We start from the raw sequence: 20,773 nt of genomic DNA, 5'->3' as shown, positions 1-20,773 counted from the left end.
CAGATCTGATGTTTTGAACTAATATGGACAAAAGCAAAGTATATTTCTGAGTTAAAAGAACTTGCTGTCATTTGGAGTGATACACCTGCCTCCTGTAGATACATTATATGGGATAATGCACTAAAGACCATTTAGCCAAACATCAAATCTTTGTGCTGAATGCTGTCTGATCTCACATACCAGCTACAGCATTTTCAACTAAGAGAGAAATGCTTCAGTAACTATGGTGCTTTACAGTAGGGAAACTGGATATACGCTTGAGATTTTCAGTTTTACATTGCTTTCTTAGACAAGTTCAGAATGACATCATTGCAGTCAAACTAGAATTTAAATATTTATAATGAATGAAAATCCTTCCAGTAAAGCAAAGGTTTTAGTAGAAAAGCATGATGTGAAAAATTATACATTTTTGCACACTCCCTCCTCCCTTCTTAATGCTTGGTATTGTCAGTGCCCTTAGGGAGCACATGGGATCATTTCCCTGTGGATGTCACATTTATCTTCTGAAAAAGGAGAGAACTAGAACGCAGATAGGGCTATTGGCAGCCTGTCTTCAGAATACCTGATGGAAATGGACAGTATGGCTTGACTCACCTATAGCAGGAATTTTCTTATAAAAACTCAAAAAGTTGTTTTCATCAGTTTTGCTGCCTGCTCTCTACCTTCCTGCAGCTCTCCAGGGGTATCACAAGGCAGTGAGACAGCGCTCTTGCGCTATTGCTGAGCACTAGCACGTGTCTTGAAGGTCTCCCAGACTGCAGCACAGGCAGTGACGAGGGACTGCAAGTGCCATGTCCCACCCCGTCCTTCTCAGTGGCTTTTAGCAAAGCAGCATGCCAGCTCCACCACCCCCAGATGTAGGTGGCTGATCACAGTTAACACTTCAAGATGGTGGAAATGCTCCATCATCCCACAGGAATCAGTGGGATTCCTCAGCAACAGTGAAAATCAGCCCGTTAATACAAGTGTTTCAGTGTGGATCAAGGGACATGAAGGTGCTGAGATGTGAACACCCTGAACCCAAAGCCCAGGCTGTCAACCTGCGCCTCTCAAGGCATCGAGGTTTCTCCATCACCAGGGTTAGGCTCAGAATTACCAGGCTTTTGACGATCTTTAACAGCTCTTCCATGACCACTGCGATGCCTTGATAGCCAAGAAGCCTGCAGATCGTCTTGAAATGAGGTGGCCCCACAAAATTGCGGTAGGAGCTATAGATGTGACTGTAGGCAATGTTGAGAGGCTGAGAAATTAGAAGCACAGTGACAGTTAGACAGGAGCGTTTACCAGACCTGTAAGTAATTCTCTTATCACAGTATTATGTTCCATCACTTCAAATAATTTTTAAGGAAGAGAAGAAATAATAACACCCATGACAATTCCCATTTCTTCTACTTCTTGTGGCAAAGAGGAGATTGCTTTTCTTCCTACGTAGTCAGATACAGTCTAATCTCAACACACTATCACATCATAAGGTTTATTATCCTGCTATGTAGCAACACCACTTTCATTTCCAAGGTAATTTACTCTCCCATACATTCCCAATCAAGGATTTCAGTTCACTGTCCCTTTGCCTCTTCAAACGCAAATTCTTCTCTACTAAAATGAAATGCTTTAAATACAGCTAACCAGACAGATATCTTTTCTATAGGCACATGCTTTAAATGAGGCTTATTAAGAAAAGTAGGAACTGCAGCATCTGAGCTTAAGGGCAGTTGGAAGAGACACAGAAAAGATCCTTTTTGCATTCTGCAAAGCTCTACATCAGCCTCTGTACTTAACAGACATCCCCATGGGACTGTGAAAAGGGCAAGAATCTAACCCTGGTCTAGGGAGAATAGTACCCAGGGCTCTGGCCCCCCAAAATTTTTAGAAGCAGAAAACAGAAAGTAATTTCCAGGAATGTACTCTACCAGTGTCATCTTGGAAATGTGGCAATTGCTGCAATGTTTTATCACTGGAACATTTATAAGATCCATTTGGTGTAAGAGAAACAGAAGTAGGGGGAATTAATTCACTTGTGTGATCTGCAGAAAAATACTGAAAATCAGATTTAGCTGAGACACCGCCTGCTTGGCTTGGACTCTGCAATAGAATTGTTGGCATCATGATTCAGCCCAGGAGAGAAAGGCTGCTGTCTCCCCCCACGACAACTATAACTGCAGTCTGAGTAATCAGCAAAAAAGCACATTCTTGAAAAGATTCTGGCATGCAGTGCCCCTTCCAGCAAAACACAGTCAAATCCCTCGCTCATGCTTACCGAAAGATCTTTCTTAAAGGACAAGAAAACAAATTAAACTGTATCCCAAATGCACCGTGCAAGGCTGACTTTGCTTCTTGTGTGAATGCTGTGTACTAGAGGCACGCTGCACCCTCATGCAGTGGGGAGCTTGCTTGCCTGCATATATCACAGACCTCGCTCTACAGGGATTCCCTTCCCTGCCAGGAGTGGAGCCAAGGGAGCAAGAGGGACCCATACATTGAGGAGCTCAGGGTGAAAGGGAGCAAGTGCTGAAGCAGTCAAACAGGACAAAATGTTGTCTATCCTCCAACACTGCTGCTCCCAGTCACTGCAACACAGCCAGCTGAAGGCTTCAGTTGTCCTCCGATTCTGACTCACTTCCTCAAGATTTACTTTAACGCTTCTTTTGAGTTACTATTACAAAGTCAAGTCATTTGCTAAGAATCAGAAAAATATTTTCTTTTGCTCTCAGATACAGAATTTCAGTGGACTGATGTACTGATCATGCTTTCCTAAACATGCCAGTTGCTTTAATCAATTAATTAATTGTCGCTCATTCTGTTACAGCCCCACTGCTCTAGTCGAGCAGCTTATTGCCTACTATAATTCCTAGGTGCTCTAGCAGAAAGAAGACACAGCTAGAAAGACCCCTACTTTCTGTGAAATATTTCACCTCCTGGCCCTGGTAGGTGAAAAAAAACCCTTTAATACTATTATGTACAGAAAGGCTACTTTGGAGGCTCTTTAGTGCATTCATTCACAATGAGCATGAACTTCCTCTCCCATCAAAACTAAACAAAAGGGCCCTGATTAAGTATGGACCAGAGCTTAAAAATTATTCAGGCAGACAGAAGTCTACTTTCAAACTCCTGTTAGAAGAATGGCATTTGAGCATCCTGCTTAGGCTTCTATTTGTATCCTTAGATAATCAAGTCTTTAAAAATCTATTTTGTAGAGACTGATCCAAAGCCACTAGATATGCACACTGATATATGTGAAAAACAGCAATAGTTTATATTTTGAAGTGTGTCTGTTTAAACATCAGGTAGCACCCAGCCTGGAATATTTGCCAAAGGCCAACACGATCACCCCAGGGGGAAGCCAGTAACCTGCCAGGGCCCCAGCCCAGCCACGTGTTTTGTTGCCATGGCTTTTGCAATGCGTTGTTACAGCCCTGGGCATCCCCCAAAAGTGCCATGCTGCAGGGGTGACCCAGGTGGCCCCAAGATGGCTCCTTGCATCTTCTTTTCATGCCTCCCTGGAGGGTCCTTTACCCTGTTATTTCCCCATGGTTAGCACACTGGTGGCTCGTCCAGACTAGGGGGAGAACTAAATATCCCCATTTCAGTGGGCTTATGAATCCACCCTCATTTCTGGAAGCCTCTGCTGCTCCACGGCTAGGAGACAGGTCTTGTGTCTGCACACATGCTATGGTGCCCTGAGATAGGCTACCACCAGTATCCAGTTGTGGAGGAACTGGTCAGGTTTTCCCCATAATGGGGCTGACATTTCGCTGTACAGGCAGTGAGCGGCCGGTGCTGCCGCACAGCCGCCCACCTTGCAGCATTCCCTCGCCTCTCAGTGGGATAATGGGACTGAAGAGCAGCTTTCAAGCGGGCTTTTCCCTCAAGTGGGGGTCTCGGCAATAAGCCTGATTGGGAGAAGACACATTTTAGGACGTGCATTGGCTGCAGACGGGTAGGATGATTCATCCTCGCCTGTCTGTGAGATGAGGTAGGTTCATCGAGCTCTCCACAGAGCCACACAGCGCATTAGCAGCAGGCTTGTGTCTAATAATAATACTCTGCCAGCAATTAAAAATATAACTCCATTTAAGGGTGAGATACACAGCTTGGGGTAAAGACTGTAGGATGTAAAAAATGACACCAGTGAGTATTTTAAGACAAAACAGCTGAAGGTACAAGCTGGCTGCACAGCTCGCTCCCCCGCGCTGGGCGGCTGCTTCCATCCCCTCAGAGAGCCAGAGCAAAGCACCCAGTCTCTTGGGAGCAGCAGCTGCCAAAGACACTGTGGAGGTTTGCCCCACCTTTGGTTTGGGGCCAAACGTGCAGGTTTTGGGGCTGGGAGTGCAGACAAGCTGGGATTTGCAGCACGAGGCGGAGTTCCCGGTGTCTCACAGAGCCCAGGTGTCCCACCCTGTGCCCAGGTCTCTGGGGAAGGCCCCCACATCGCTTTGGGAGCTCAGGAAGTTACTAGGGATGCTCCAGAGCACATTCAGCTGCAAATGAAGCAAACCAAAACCCAGTTGTCATTTCCGTGTCTTGGAGCTTGTTGGCCATCACCCAGACCTGTCTGAGCTCACCTGAGGGAAGGCAGGGAGAGTTTTATCTGATAAAATACATCAGAGAGAGAGATAATAGACACATAATACTGCTTGTGCCAGAACCGCTTAAAGAGCTAACAAAAGAGGAATATACTTATGAGACAAAAAAGGACTTGCACCCAGCCCAAGGCTAGTCCAGGCTCCTAGGCAAACTAACTTCAGTGTGACAGCTGAGATGGTGCCTTAGAAAGTGAAAAACAGTTCTGACCAGAATTGTCAGAGGGTCTCTAAGTCAAACAGCCTGAATATGGCCTGGTTCCTTCCCCTGCCACAAACAACCTTCACGCTCCCTACAAAGCTCTCCCTATAAGACTTTCATGCAAAAAAATTACATATTCCCTAGCTGGGATGGACAGGACATGTACAGTGCAGCAGGCATGTTTATATACTGTATTGAGACTGTGTCTGTGTATATTCTGTGTCTCAACATAATGCCTCATTATACCAGCTACTGATTTTACAGGACTGTATTCACTGCTATTATTTACAACAAGCCGATGGCCCCGTCAAGGCAGGTAGCACAGCCCACGCGGTCGGTTGGAAGGGATCAGCAGCCCCCGCTGCCAACACCTCCTGCAGCAACCACAGCTCCTTAACGCCTTTGTGTTGTTGCTGCAGACACGACAGCAGAAAATAGAGCGGCTCCATCCCATTCACACGCCATAACTATTTTTACAAGCGCCAGCAGCATGCACTGTCCTTCAGGTTACATCTGCCTGTATGCTCATTAAAAAAGAGGGGGGCAAATTCAACCAGGGAAAGGGAAACAGGGATTTCCAGTGAGTCTGGCATGACCCTGGGTCCGGCAGTGCCAAGAAAAACAGAAGCACTCATGAGAATACAGAAATGAAGCCCAATCTAAAGCATTTACAGAGCTAAGAGTGGTTAGTGAGCAGTAAGTAGTGGATTGCTGGTAATTTTGCAGCTTCTTTGTCGAAGACCTGGCAACCTGCTGTCTTTTATAAGTGACTGAAAGACAGAAAATGGCTCAGTTTCTGCTGGCCACTGGAGTGTGCCCCAGGTTTCAATCCTACGGTGAGGAGCGAGGGGGTCCCAGGCAGGGCCACAGCAGAGTCCACCTGCAGATATGGGGAACACCAGTGCTGGATCAGTCCTGGCATTGGCATGATTTTGGCATCTTCTTACCCTGGGAAATGAGAATTTCAAGCTCATCACCAGTGTGAACTGGTGCAAGCTTGATTTTGGGAGCAGGCAATACCACCACTACTGAAAGCTTTGCTGCGGTTTCTTTGGAGCTAGCGGTATGGATCATGGCATGCAGAACAGTCAGCAGGACCCTTTGCTGGCCTAATCCAGCTATTTCCATTTTTCTCAGTTTCCTCTTGCTAACACATCTTATTTGTGAACAACTGAAATTTAATTTCGAAGCAACTGTGAACACTGAGAAACTCAACAACTCAAACGCAGTAAGAAAGCAGTTCTCTCATGAAAACATTACCACCCTGTGTAATCCACCTTTCTGAAGCACAGCTCTCTCCCTGCAGGCAAGGATGTACTTTACTCACAGCATGGGACCAGCTAAGAGCTCTCTATCCCCCTGCTCTTGCAAGCAGGATTGAGCCATGTAGAAGGCAGGAAGCCACCTGGAAGCACTTTCATCTCCATCCCTGCCCATGATTATTTTCATCTCTGCTCCCAGTTTTCAGCTCGCTGGCAGCCGCAGTTCACTCAGAGACAGAAGGGAATACATATCTTGGAAGACAAAACCAAAACATCCAGAACTGCAAAATGTAAATCAAAAGCAAGGGTCACACATACTCCCCAGGCTTGCAATAGTCCCTCCTGATGCAGTTTGCATCGTTTCGTCACTGTTGATATTTCAAAGATCTTCAAAATATTGCAAGCACTTTTCCAGGAACAACATGGAATGAGTAGCTCCAGACCCCAAACCAACATTTCTTCTGGGAAAGTTCCTCTCTCAAATACATTTTGGCTTCAGAGAGCAGTGAATCACTTCTTCAGAGCCTCTCCTTACCAGGCCCAGTGCCACGTCTGTCCCCTCCTGGCCCCAGACTCAAGCTGCTCCCCCAAACACCACTGGCACTGGCTTTGCCTCTCCCTCCTGCCCTCTGACCAGACTGACAGGGGACATCCCCAAGTTGTCTGTAAGGCAGGAGCATTCAAAGAAGAGCCTATCTTAATCCCACGGGAGTTCAGCAGAAGGTCGAGGTCTTTCCTACTCCCATCACACAGCTTAAAAAAATATTAAAAAGCTAATGGACATTGCTGCAGCATCAGTGATTAAAATCTACTGCTCACTGGCTTTGGCTTAAATCAGTAGTTTAAATGTGCAAGAAATCATAGAATTAAAGACAAGGCCCCTGAGTGCTAAGCTATCAGTGTGTGCTGCAGGCCAGGATCCAAATTCCACACCATGGGCCAATGTGTCTCTAACCCCAGACCCTGCTGGGGGGCAGTGATGGTCTTGCTGGGGTGGGGGACTGCGGATAGGGGAAAAAAAGAAGAACCAACCCAAACAAACCAGCAAACAAAACTACCTGGCTCGTTTTTTCCACCTCAGAGACACATACTTCTCCCAGGCAGAAGCTTTTAGGGACAACATTCCCAAATCACTCGAAGATGCCTGCCCATTCTTTCTTATTGGTTGCTATGGTGAGAGATGACGGAGCCCCAGACGGGTATAATATGAGGCAGCACACGGGGAAGGGATTTAGCAGAGGCAGGAGGGAGGCGAGCGGAGGAAGAGGGGAAGGCACTGCCCGCCCGTGGCCACACTGCTCACCAGCACCGACGGGCCACCGTGGACCTGCCCGGGGAGGTAAGCGGCTGCCCGCAGTGCTGGGAGGGCTCAGTGATGGGCGTGTGTGCTGTTCTGCTCTTCATGTAAGAATGGTTGAAACAGTCCTTAAGATGAGCTGATTCTTGAGTGAATTAAAGGAAAGTTAGTTACAATAAAAGAGGAAGAAGGAAAAAAAGAAACCGGTTCTATTGCACGCAGCTCTTGCTCAGAGCACTCGGCCGGTTGGGAGAGAGAACCTTGCAACGAGGCTCAGAGAGCACTTTGGGGATCTAAAGCAGTGATGTACTGAAGTGATTTGTGACTGTAATTTGTTAGTGGTCAGTGTCTTTTATCTGGGGGAGAGCTTTGTACTTATTATTCATACATTTGTATTTCCCTAGAGGCATTGATTTTATATTTCACCAACGTTCAGATTTCACATTTAAGATCCTGATATTATAGTGTGAGATGCTGCAGGAACAAAAAGAGTTTATACTCTGTTAAGCAACAAGTAAGGTACAGAAAATGCAGCAACAACTTAAACCAGTGAATTAATCATTATGCAGCTTTTTAGATGACATTTAGGTGTAAAAATCAAAATATCTATTGGCAGCTTCACAAGGCAAGCTGGAGCTAGTTTAATGATCAGTTTATGTTAATCACACCTGCAGTATCCTTTCTATTCCATGGGAAACAAAAAAGCTAAAAAAGCTTCCTATACAGACAACTAGTCAGAAAGAAGAGTTTTTAAAAAAATCTAACTAGAGCATAAAGTATGTCCCATTTGTTTTCTTTTTTTTATTATGAAGCACAGTGATACAGTAGTCTGGGCACCAGCAGGATTAATCATTTCTAATTTTAGCCATCTAAGACTTAGCATCTAATCTAAGCTAGCCAGGCATAGTCCTGAGTCCAATTTAAGGGCCAGTAAAGCTGGTGGAAAGACTTCACTGATACCAGTGGCCTTTGAGCCTGTACATGAATCAGGAAACTCAGCCTCTCCCTGCATCTGGTTTCAGGGGCACGATGAACATCGAAGTGCACAACATCACTTACACCAGTGCCACCGTCTCTTGGGCCATGAACAACCCCTGTCCAGAGAACTACTACCACGTCATGTATCGCCCCAACTGGAACAGCGTCTTCGCTGGCTATTTACGCCAAAACTTCCACCGTGAGGAGCGAGTTCCTCACCCCCTCAGCTCCCTTGTCCTCCACCAACTCACACCATCCACCATCTATGTCCTCTGCATCACGTGCAAGAACTCTTACCCCTCCAGCAACCACTGCACCACTTTCCACACTCTGGACAAAACCCCTCTGGTTTTCGGCGACTCTAAGCACGAACCTACCACCTCCATGTGGATGGTGAGCAGCCTGCTGCTCCTCTGCTTCACTGCTCTCCTGGCCTACGGCTGCCTGCAGTTCTGGTCTGCACGGTGCCACCGGGCTGCAAGGCTGAAGCGCCCTGATGCCGGCCCCGAAGAAGTGGGCGAAGGGAGCAGCTCACCAGAGGGGCCACTGAACGACGGACTGAGAGAGGAGCTTCTGGAAGTCCCCATGACCACAGTGCTAATGAGGAGCTCCAGTTTCATAAGGGAGAGTCCATATAGCTCCCCCCACTGCTTTTTTTCCTATAAAACCAGTGATGATAAAAGGGCCATCTTGCCACAGCATGGCCTGCAATGAGAGCAAAATAAAGGGAGACCCTGTTTAGAGGTTTGGTTCGTGCTGCTCCTTCCCAGTTCTTGCCAACAAGACTGTCTGTGTGTCCACAGGGGCTGTTTGTCCCAGTGTGGAACATGAGGCGGGGACAGTGGTCGCAGGGAGAAAGAATTTTGTCAAATGACAAAAATATTCTCATTTGCTAAGGGTTTTTTAAAAAGAAACCAAGTCAACTCTCTGGGAATGGCCAGGCTTGGCTGACTGTAGTGTCATTAGCTAATCTGCATCAGTGCTGTAGGTTCACTTCAGAGTCATCAATCAACATGCACAAGAAAAAAACTCCAGTCAAGTAGTTTCACGCTTGAGTGATCCTTCACAAACATCAGACCCCAAGCCCTCATAGCGCTTGTATAAACAGTTATCGCAGCCTGACAAGAGCTTTTTGTCAGTATTAAGTAGACTATATTTGCACACACAGGTATTTTAGTAATTCCCATTTGGAACTACAAATAGGATTCCTGAAGTGGTACCCTCCCTGGGGAGGGGCATTGCTTTGGAGCACCAACTTGGTCTCTTCTGCGCCTTTAGATGGATGTGACTTGGTCTCAGTCCCAACACCAAGCACAGAGCAGCATCGGCATCATCTAACATCGGCACGTTATGGAGAAGAATATGATAAAGCAATAGCAAAAGCACACAAAATCTGCTTCTTGCATGGCTTTTTGGTTTCACATGACAATGTGACCCTGCACATTTGCACCCGACATTCTGTTAATGAACTAGTTCTTGTATTTCTTTCTTTCTAAATAAATACTTCCAACATCCACCACTTCTGTCAGTTGTGGCTCATTTACTGACCTTGGATCCGTAGAGGTAATAAGGCTGAACATTGGCTGGCTTGTCCCGCTGGGGTTCCTGTGTGAACGGGATTGCTGTCCTCACAAACCTGTGGCGAGCATGGGAGACGGGGAGGAAAGCGGTCAGAGCCTGGGTAATTGTGCTGAGTGCAGATATGGCCCGGTCTGGGACGAACTGCAGTTGCAGACTAATTAGCAATTCATCACCTGAGCTACATGAACTGGAATGCAAACTCATGCCCCGATCTATTGGTGGTGTAAACCATTTCAGTTTAACCTACCAAAGGTGGGGTTTCTTGTCATTTGCAGCAGGCAAGAAACACATATGGGTCGCTACCACAGCTCTGCTGCTCAGTAAACCAACTCTCTAACCAAACCAGCTCAGTTGCTTGCAATCATTGCCCAACTTTGTTGCTTGAATTTGTTACTAACATTTTCAAGGCCAAGGGGAGCTGATGGGCCTTAACTTCATTTTAACTGTAACTGTTGCATCCCATAGAGAATGAAAACCTCACTGCAATGTGTGTGAATTTCGTGTGGCAGGTTTGTCATTTTGGAAAGAAAAGCAGGGTCTCCAGGTGCCCCCTGCCTTGTTTTTTCTCCTCACCTGTTGGTGGAACCATTGTAGCAGTAGTTGGGTAGAAAGTCAAAGTTGAGCTCCCAGAAGACGTGGAGGGTGATGCGCCCATAGGGTGCGGAGACGTTGTGGTTGGCCTCCCGGAACATGGCATCAAAGCTGTCCAAAGTCATGTGCTTGCACAGCAACCTGTGAGTCAGGCGATTTATTTCCAAGAGCCACTCCAGCTCCTGCAGCACATAAAGCAGCAGCAAATGCAATGTGTTACCAAGATGACAATAGAAACAGCTGATTTAACTGCCAGGGGAATGATTTTATATCCACACCTACACAGAACTTTCCAGGTGAGGATGTAGCAAATGCTAAAGACATCAATTTAACTCAGTGGTGGATGCCAATCGCACTTCTACTTGAGGAGTCCTGGTCCAGTATCTCCTATACCTGCAGGAAGCAAAATTAATTTGTTCTCCACTGAGCACTCGCTGGCTTTCACATCAGAATCCTTCACAGGTGGAAACTGGTAATTTTACACTACTTGACTCTGATGCTCCTGTAACGTTATCAAAGGCAGCAAATCCTGTACACACACAGGGGAAATTAAAGTCAAGATTTCCTTCTCCCAGATCACAGGACTCTCTTATATGAGCTCTGCAAAATCTAACTGCTGACTGTCACCTTATGATTTATGCAGATACTTAATGGTCCAATAATAATGCAATTAAAGCTGCATAAATAGAAATAGTAGAGACTCAGCAGCATAAAGGAGGATATACAGGTGGCTGAAACCTACTGTAGGTGGGACTCGAAGGAGACAGTTGACTGTGTATCCATAGCAATGTATTATTCTCACTATTCATACTCGCAGTCAGTAACAGTTCTTACCACTATGGACGTCAGGTCCTCGCTCTCAAAGCGGCTGATGGCCTGGTCTAATGATTTGTACATCGCTGCAGAGATACGCTGGGTAATGAGCCTGTTCAGGTCAATTGATCTACCCAACAGCTGGGAAGAGAAGATATTTGCATGTTATATACAGATGGAGATAAGGTACTTTTTTTTTTATTAGACACAAATTAAAACCAAATATCCAAATCTGCTTGAATGTGAAAGTGGTGTCTCAAATGCCTCAGTTGAGTTTATCATTACTTAAGAGGGAATGAGGGAAATGTGGAGCGTAACTCATTTTGCTCTCAGGCCCAATGCCCTGAGCACGGTGTATCAGAAACAGGTTCAACCCTTCTTACTCCTGCACTGACCTCGACTGAGTCCAGCACTAGGATGCCAGCCACCAACAAAAGGATAACAGACCAAGAGCTATGAGTACGGGAGTCTACTGCTGGGACTGTACCTGGACATGCCTTTGCTTGAGCAGCGTTTCGTAGCGGTTGGATGGTGGGTATGGAATAATCACCCCATAATTCTTACATTCAGCCCGGAAACGTTTGTCCAATAAAACACTGAAAAAAGGAAGGAGTGTCAGGAAAAAAGAAACATACGCTATCAGCTTCTCTCTGGATCTTTTCCAGAGTTGCTTTCATCCTTCTTTACATCTTGCTCTGAATGCCAAGAAATTTCCACACACTAATAACTCTGCTTACACTACTAAATCACAGAGCAGCGGTTGTTATCTGAGGACTGCCATGCTGTTGTCCCTGATTCTAGGCTTTTACAGCTGAAACATTCAAAAAGCTAAAAGACTGTGCTGAAAGATATCACTAGTGCCAGGTACTAGGGTGGTCCCATAGGTGTGCTCCCTGCTCGAAGATCTGCTATGGGAACATTTGGTTGGTGATGGTGAATACTCTCCTTCTCTAAGGCCAAATGTGATCTAGAGACAAAACTCCTCGCAGAGGTACATCAAAGACTTGGTTCACCTCTGGGGACATGAGAGGAGGACTCTCACTAGAGTTCATCCATGTGCTTTAAATTGGTAAGAAGAAAATGTCACAAAGGGCCTATCTCCCCACAAAGGGAGAAAGCAATTCTGCAGAAGTCCTATAGTCAGCTGGTCTGATGTGTGATCTAAGACACTGAGTACCCTTCTAGCTTTTACAAGTTCTGCTGCTTTACTAGGGTGAGGACAAGTGCATATTCCTGTTTCATAAAGATGGGAGATTTCCACTTATCTGCCTGGTACACAAACAGAAGTCAAGCAAGGACATGTCTTCAGCAGGCTCAGTTTGCTTTTCTGTTGCTCTCACAAACTGTACTCAGACAGCTACTTAGGATGCCAATTATTATTTTTTCACTTTTAACCATGACTCCTTGCCACCATTAATTCATTTTCCCCATCTACACTGGTCTGACATGGACAGCCAGCTCTGTGGGACAAGGATGATCTATTTTGTTACGTCTACTTGCAGCAGCTACTCCCCGAGGGAACCTTTTGGTTAACAGCAATTTGGATGCAGCAATATCATCAGTCATCATCAGCAGTCAGGTTCTCTTACCTGCCAGCCATTGCTTTATAATAGGCAAAGATCTGATCTGCCAGCTTGTACACAAATTGATCAAAGCACAAATTCACCTGGGGGAGAAAAAACAAGACTTCATGAGGGTGTCACCAGCACCGAGCAGCTCCTTCCTACGCATGCAAGATCAATACAACTCAACAGAGAGCTCTAATTTAATACATACATGTATGTCAGACTATCTAAAAACTGCACTGCAGTTCTCACATGCTAAAGGTAAGCAGAAAATTGCAGTTACTCTTCTCTCTTACAGTTTCTGCATGTTCTTACGTGTCCCAGTTCCCCATGCCTAGTCATCCCTCTCTCTCAGGCATCTTCAGTTTCTCATTTTCCTCTGATGTCTCATAACCCTCTGCCCATCAGACAGACTCTTCCATGCCCCCAGTGTTTGAGAGCCTTTGGCTTCCACGATTCCCCATGGGTACAGCTGAGCTGAAGCCCTTCATCAGCAGAGTCTGTAAAGCTATCTGGAAATTTTGATCTTTTAAAGACTTCTCAGTTTGATGGGGTATTTTTTTCCAGAGATGCCTATAATGAATTCACTGAACTGCTGGGTGGGGCTGTCAAACAGGGCAATGTGACCCCAGTGAGCTCCTTCCATACAATAAAGATGAAGAGAACTTACTTCAGCCTCAATTTCATCGTATAGGAACTGCTTTTTGAACTTCGTCAAGGCATAGTATGCGCTGTCATTATAGAGGTCCAAAGGGTATAGTACGTACCTGAGGGCAAGAAGACAGAGCATGTCTTAAATTAAGCATAATATCAGCATAAACGGCAGCCAGTGCATGTACCTTGCTTGGTGCAAAAAATGGCTTTTCTCTGACTTCACTCCTATCATTTCCACTTCCTCCAGCCCCTCAAATGCTCCCTCTTGCTCCTTGTGTCCTGCTGGAAGCAGCTAGAACAGATCTGGATTTGAGCTAACTGTGACTTGTTCAATCAAGACTTGCTCCTTCTCTGCCCTTAAAAAAGCCCTCACTCCACAGAGTGCTCTGAGCATGGCCATAAAATGGAAAACAAAGTTTACATTCATAATACCTTCCTCATTAGGAAATTACACTTGCATAACAGAAATTCCTCTCATAATTTATCACATATATATATAGAAAAAAAAGTGTTTAGGTGCCTTAGCCAGGGCCCCCATCCCTGTGGTTGCACATGCTGTCTGACTGCTGCATGCAGATGACGGTACCACCAAGTTGTGCCCACATCCGAATAGAGCAGTTGCCAACTGCTCATTTATGATGCATAAGTGTCAGTGCCAGGAAGCTGCCCGTGTGTGCCTGCTAACGAGGTATTCATACAGTACCCATTCATGTGACAGCAAGTCAAGAAACAACTATTTTCCCTCCTACATAAAAAAGACTGTTCATCACCAGCCTACCCTTCTCCAAAACAAAATCCCAAGCCCCAGAACATGCACAGTCCCAACGCAGCCCATCAACTCTTACTCCATCATGGAGGGTTCTTTGGTTTCCAGAATATGGTCCGTGAGGATCCAGGGCATGGACATTTCAATGGGGAACTGGATGCGTCGGCCCATGGTCAGCTCCAGGAAGAATTCCCGGAACCAGAGCTGGGACAGGTCGCAGCACTGCTGCAGTGCTTCTAAAACACAAAGAAGATATCCCCCCAAAATGGGAGGGCACCCACGTTACCCTCATGGAGGCAGCAAACAGGGAAGTGCACAAGAGACAGCTGCTGCAGCTTCTTGTATGGAACATTGTTCTAGGATGTCTCTGTTTTTAAACCCAGACCATGTCCATGCTGTCTGAGCATGTAATGGAAGAAGAAAGAAAAGATCATTCCTTTTGCACTAAGAGCTCCAGGGAGAACTTTTCAATGGCTTAGAGTTACTCTAGAAGATTTCTTCTGTGCCCAATGGCTCAGAAGGTTGTCTGGTACAGAAAGAAAACTCCAGTCCTAGAAAATAAACTACCACCTGTGGCTATTTGCTATTGCTGACTCATTCCTGTTCACGTAATGATTACTACCTAGAAATACGCCTGAATCAGGCAGAAGTAGGACATTTTTGAAAAATCAAGGAAAATCTTCTGCATAGGTCCATGAGGAGCAAAGCTGATCTACCTTTACCTTTCTGAGCATGCAAGCCTCCCCCTGCCATAACCTCACCACTGATGTTGAGAAGGTGGGTGAAGAAGAAGGACTGCTTGTGGAACTCCTCTATGGCCAAGACTATCGGCCCATCCAAGCTGCTCCTCAGAGTCTTCTTTGAGCCACTCTTGTCTGCTATGAGGGACTCCAGCATGGTCCGCACCATGTAAAGCTTTGGAAGAAAGTTGACATGCAGTTACCACTCTCCAGTGAGACATGACCACACACAGCCATGGTGCTCTGCAACAAAAAATAACACTTCTCCCAGGTGGCTACTACTCTCTGCACCCATAAGCCACTACCTTTCTGACCTAGAAATAATTAGACCCCTAAAAATGGAGGCTTTGGGAACTATACAACAAATTAGGCACCAGAGCAACATTTAACACACAACAGTGTGAAGACTTTGTGGAACAGACCATGGAAACAGCTGCTAATCCACAGTGTGGGAGACTCCTATATGGCTGTAAGACCTCTAATTCCCTACACAGGAGATGGACATTTACATACCTGCGTACTTGATGGTCCTACTGCTCGTCGTGGGACTTTAATATCAAATCCACCTTTAGGATCCTTCTCACCTCTCAGGCAAGGATCATTTGGAGGCTCTCTACCTCCCTCCCAGTCACAGATCGTCTTCCGAATTGCCTGAAGGACACTGGAGTGGGTGGGAAAGTAGTGCTTAAGCTTGATTCTACTTCAAGATGAAAATATTCACTGCTATGCACATATGGGAGGAAAAGTATCTGAGGTGGGGACATACACTGTCATTGAGGGACTCATGCCCAAAAGCTATCTCCGAAAGTGCTGCTGGCCAAGGTATACTGGCTGGTTGTACACCCTGAGGTGGATGCAGGGCCACATGCTTATATAGTACAAATGTATTACACAAATACAGGGGCTTTGCATTACATTCAAGGACAGACTGACCTGATCAGAACATTCTTCTTCTTCCTGACCGCCTGCCTGAGCGGCTCTCGCAGGGTCACCTGGGCAAAGTCCTGCAGGGCTGCATAGATAGTGTTGCGGATGGCTTGGTTAAAGACACTCTCCATCCGGCCCATCAGCACTTGCAGACCTTTGATCATGGCAATTACCTGAAGCAAAAATTAAAAACAGACGTATTTGCTATTTTTCCACTGTATGAAGAACTCCATAAATCCAACATTAATAGAATTTGGGACTAAATGAATTCTACTCATGTAACTTAGGTCCAGTAATTAGGTGGCTAATTTTTTTGATGTTAGATGCTTTACAGATCACAACAAGCTGAGGAGAGCGTTTATACCACCAGTTTCTTGCAAATGTCCCCCATCCCTTGGGAAGCTCTGCTTCTACTCCTGATCTCTTGATATCTTTAATAACACACAATCCCAGGAAACTGCACGTGCTCCACACATGGGTGCAGCTGCATGGCTTGCACAGACCTGCATCTGCACCGGGGCACAGTCTTCCTCATACAAGAGTACAGTGACAATTCCCAGGAGGGAGCGAGCCACAAAAATTAAGGCAATATTCAAACCCGCCCGGACTGTGCAAGGCAAGATGAAGGTGTGAGGGTCTCCTACAACCAGGCTCAGAGGACTATCCCCACTGTTCACAGAAGCCAGACTAAGAGTTAATGGGTCCTGGGGACTGGCTGAGAATCTCTTGTGTTTGCACAGTGCCTGAACGTAGCTCCTGATGTTGCTCCAGATTGTGTTGCTCTGCAAGGCCACACCCTTTTTTTGCCAGGAGTCCTGAACTCCTTTTTCAGGTCAGGAGAGGCTTAATACAGCAATATTAAGAAAATATAGGGATTCACTTCTGTTTTTCTCCAGCACACAAACACAGCATATGAAGAGGAGGATCAGGAAGAGAGGAGAGTTGCTCTCATCATGCACTGGTGCAGTGTTTCTATCCCAGTAAGAGCTCCTAAGAATTTAATTTGCCCCTTAGTTCTGGGCAAATTAAGGGCCACAGGAATGTGAAAAACCTTAATCCCTTAATGTAGGCCACAGGGATGAGGAACCAGCTGAGCGTGGTGAGATGCTCTTCCCTCCTCTTCCCCTGGCCTGAGGAACATGGACAGGAAACCAGCCCTGGCTGATTCTTACTTTTGTGCAGTTGGCACCTACCTCCACAAAGGCAAACTTCTCTTCACTGGTGTAGTTATACCGGGTGGCTCTCTCATACTCTTCTGCTGTTCCTGGGCAATCCTTGTTACAGAATTTATCTGTGGGATGAACCAGCTTCCAAGAGTACTAGAAGATGGAAAGAGACACTGTCAACACTGCAATGAGTAAGAAGCCAGGCTGGAAAGACTGAAGAGGGCCCTGTGCCAGGAAAACACTCCCTAGATGTTACTACAGTTGTTTGACATTCCTTTGGGAGCAGAATTTGTGCTTCTTCCTGGCTTTATTATCACTGTACTGAATATTGGTTTTGTTTATTTGGGTGGTTGCCAGTCATACTGAGTTTTTGCCATCCACGGACTTCTGTTGAGATGTGGTTGAAATTTTCCAAATTAAGAATTTTCATCATCATTTGAATTACAGTTTTAGTTGCTCAAGATCCAGACTCATCCCAAACAGCTTTCAGTACTTAACCAAGGTGTTCACGTTAGGAGAACAGTCCCCCAGTCCCCCTCTAACATTGATGTAGACACTCCAGCACCCGCAAAGGGTGACTCATGTCCACAATGAGATGAACAAGTTCTTCTCCGTTTTGTACAGAGGGTGTTCAGGGTCATTAGCTGCCTGATCTCAGCGTGTCTGTTAGTGGCTTAAAGTTCGGTAGCATGAAAGCAAGCTCACCTTTCCACAGTCTTTGTTACGTGCCATGTTAAAACGTTCACGCTCACCTGGGAAGAGGAGGACGTTACACACTCAGCACTTCCATGGATGCACTCACCACTTCCATGACGTGGGCACTCCACTTGGACAGCAGCTGCAGTCCCCGTAAAGCGAGATCAAAGAGCTCCCTGTACTCTTCATCTGATTTCTGGCTGTCCAGTCCTGAGCCAGTGACCACCTGGAGAACATCACATGACGTCAGGACTAGATTCAGAAACTTCCTGCAGAGGCTTCACCGAGCCAAAGAGCAACCACAGATCTCTCTCTCAAATCCCAGCTGAAATGAATTCCCCATGACCTTATGATCAAGCTAAAACTGAGCAGTGGATATACTGTCCCTCAGGAAAAGGGGTATAACTTGTCAAGGCTCTTTTTATCCAGGCAATTTATTTCCTACAGAAAAATGAGTCTGACCTGTCACCTCAGAGAAAATAACTGTTTTCATTCCACTTTCCCATTCCTTTCTGATGGTCTAATACTACTGAAATCCTTGAGAGTTCTTTACTGATTTAAAGTTCAGATAAGCATTTATAAATGCCAAAAAGGGCTGAGAATGCTAACAATTCATTACACTAACACTGATGAATGAGGATCACAAATTTGCAAAACCCAGTCACAATGGCATCAGAGGGGGCGCTGACGTTCAGTAGTGAAAAGAACAGAAATGCCTCGTGAACTTTCCTCCAAGCCCTGACCAATAGCTCTGTGTAATAGAAAAGACTCATTTGCAAGTCATGAGTGTTCTGCCACCTGGCTGACAATAAACGTTTAGTTGAAAAATTTTTCCTGCTTCCTATTTTAACGAATCTGTGACCAAAGAGCAGAAGCTGTGGCAGTAGATCTTCTGGTGCACATAATTTTGCACCTGCAGGTGACTTTTGTAACTTGCTTTTTTATTGCTGGATCAAGAAATGGTTTGTTCCACCTGTGTCCTTCTTCCCTCCTCACTGTATGTCCTTGGCAAACCCTACTCCTGCCACATGTCCTCTCCCAGCCTCGTCCATCTAACAAGGCTGATTACGGTGAGTACCCACTGAGCTTACCTCGCTGTTGCTGTAGCGAGCGAGCTCTGAGATGAAGCGGATGTGGTCATCTCGGATCTGGACCATCTGCTCACAGATGTTGTACTGGGGACTTATGCTGCTCTGAGTGCATGTCCACCTGGGCAAAAAAGCAAGGGTTTCAAGGACAGGACACAGGGCTCCACGCAGACACCCCCAGGACAAAGCCCTGCGCTCAACTGCTCTCTTCACTTCAACATGCTCAAGACATGCCACCTTCAGGGCAAATGTCAGCCTGTGTCATATCTCTCATGTCCCCTGGTGTGTGGGGTCTTCCAGAGGTGGTCTCTCACAGCATGTTGGAGACACTTGTCTCACCTTTCAGCCTGAACATCTCCGCTTCATCCACCCTGCAGGCTGCTCTCCATGTTGGGGTCACCTACCCCCATTGGCAGACATGGCCATTTTCCAGGCTACTGTTGGACAAGCTTTCAGGGAAGGATGAACTGCAAAGACCCGTCATTGTTTGCATCTTTTCTGCTAAACCTAAGGATAATCATCCCTTTAGAGGTCATCCCCCCAGGTCTGAAATGGCTGGGTCATGCTGCCTTCTCCTGCAAGGAAAAACTCTGGAAGGGGCCAGCAAGGGAATATCCCTCCCACTGTGTTTTTGGTTCTGGCTCATACTGCCAGGTCAGGGAACAACCCCGAGTATAAATGATGAGCAGAATATGATTAAATGAACTAGATTTTCATTTGCATTGAGCCACATGTACCGTGTAACAGAGAAACGACATCCTAAAAGAAGGGAGCATTCCCCTTCCAAAGGCACAGTCGTATGAAGAAATGGTGCAAATCAGGTCTATTTAACACCTCCTTTTTCCCCATTCTGTATTAGCCACGGATGTAGAACCAGAACAGCTCCACCAAAATGCTTTGTGCAAGCAATGTCTGTCAGTGAGACTTTCATGTCTTACTCTGTCATCACAATGTAAAAGCTCAGATCATGCTATTTTCCCCCCCCTAAATAATTGTCCATCTTACGATAGATAGTCATCTTCTCCAGTCTAGACTGGCTGTACAAAAGGAAGGTGCGAAACCTGCCTCTGATTATGGATATAGACATGAAGACATATTCCTACAGTTAACTGCAAGGCACTTGTTGCCAATATTTGTGGTGGTAGAAGATCCTGGAAGTGCTGGGCCATGTCATCCCTTGTGAAATCCATCCTCCCACAGTCCCATCGCTCGACTCTTACCCGTTTCAATGTCCTGTGCTCCCCACCGGACAATCGGCAGGTTAGCAGGAATGGCCAGGGCTGCACCAACCCTCCCTGCCACACACAACCTAGTCCACAGTGCAGAAACAAAGCGCCATGCAGGAAAAACACCAATTAATTCCACTTTCATGGAGACAGGGAGGGAAAGAAAGTGACAAAAACAATATTAGTAGGAAATGGGGATTATATGGAACCACCTTGGCAGAGTTAGTGTTGAGAGTCCCATGCAATTTGCTGGGAAAGCAAGTGAGTGAGGAAGAAACATTGGTTAGTAAGGTACAGCACACAGACCTGGTAAGACAGATTTCAAGACAGACATTAAAATTGTGCACAGGTAAACAGCCCACGAGCTACCTTGGTTTTGAGATGAGAAAATGAATACAGCTGACATGTTTTGTTGAAATGTGCTTTCTGAACAATTTGGGATAAAAAGGTGCAAATTTTTAGACAATTTTTTCCTTTTAAATTGAGTTTTCAAAAATACTATTTAAATTTACATTTTATAGATTTATTTTTTTTCATTTTCTTTTCCCTTTTAACTGAAAACCTTTTGCTCAGGAAGTTTTGCCACGTTGTTTTCAGATTTCTCATTAACAATTAATTGGCACTTTTCAACTAGCCTTGGG

General features: G+C 45.7%; 2 protein-coding genes across 5 annotated transcripts in view; one reads left to right on the top strand and one right to left on the bottom strand.

Annotated features, from left to right (window-relative positions):
* Positions 1-20,773, bottom strand: part of CYFIP2 (cytoplasmic FMR1 interacting protein 2) — a 56,190-nt gene that overhangs the window by 14,749 nt on the left and 20,668 nt on the right. For all 4 annotated transcript variants that reach the window (XM_074838136.1, XM_074838140.1, XM_074838138.1 and 1 more), the window contains exons 11-24: positions 18,910-19,027; positions 17,925-18,044; positions 17,150-17,275; positions 15,963-16,129; positions 15,543-15,690; positions 15,051-15,204; positions 14,369-14,525; positions 13,540-13,636; positions 12,894-12,970; positions 11,792-11,900; positions 11,326-11,445; positions 10,474-10,673; positions 9,868-9,955; positions 1,097-1,240 (exon numbers count right to left, since the gene is read on the bottom strand). In XM_074838136.1, coding sequence (XP_074694237.1) covers positions 1,097-1,240; positions 9,868-9,955; positions 10,474-10,673; positions 11,326-11,445; positions 11,792-11,900; positions 12,894-12,970; positions 13,540-13,636; positions 14,369-14,525; positions 15,051-15,204; positions 15,543-15,690; positions 15,963-16,129; positions 17,150-17,275; positions 17,925-18,044; positions 18,910-19,027 — 1,825 coding nt within the window. The remainder of the gene's footprint in view (positions 1-1,096; positions 1,241-9,867; positions 9,956-10,473; positions 10,674-11,325; positions 11,446-11,791; positions 11,901-12,893; positions 12,971-13,539; positions 13,637-14,368; positions 14,526-15,050; positions 15,205-15,542; positions 15,691-15,962; positions 16,130-17,149; positions 17,276-17,924; positions 18,045-18,909; positions 19,028-20,773) is intronic.
* Positions 8,371-9,110, top strand: FNDC9 (fibronectin type III domain containing 9). The gene has a single exon (XM_074838967.1). It carries the CDS (start codon positions 8,371-8,373, stop codon positions 9,031-9,033), a length of 663 nt encoding a protein of 220 aa, XP_074695068.1. The 3' UTR covers positions 9,034-9,110.

Source organism: Strix aluco, chromosome 13 (assembly GCF_031877795.1).
Source record: "Strix aluco isolate bStrAlu1 chromosome 13, bStrAlu1.hap1, whole genome shotgun sequence".
Taxonomy (NCBI): domain Eukaryota; kingdom Metazoa; phylum Chordata; class Aves; order Strigiformes; family Strigidae; genus Strix; species Strix aluco.
Note: the sequence above shows the minus strand (reverse complement) of the source record. Positions and strands in the feature narration are given on the sequence as shown.

What these genes read in the sequence shown, in the direction of transcription:
- FNDC9 (XM_074838967.1), top strand. Translation starts at nt 8,371, where the DNA reads ATGAACATCGAAGTGCACAACATCACTTACACCAGTGCCACCGTCTCT.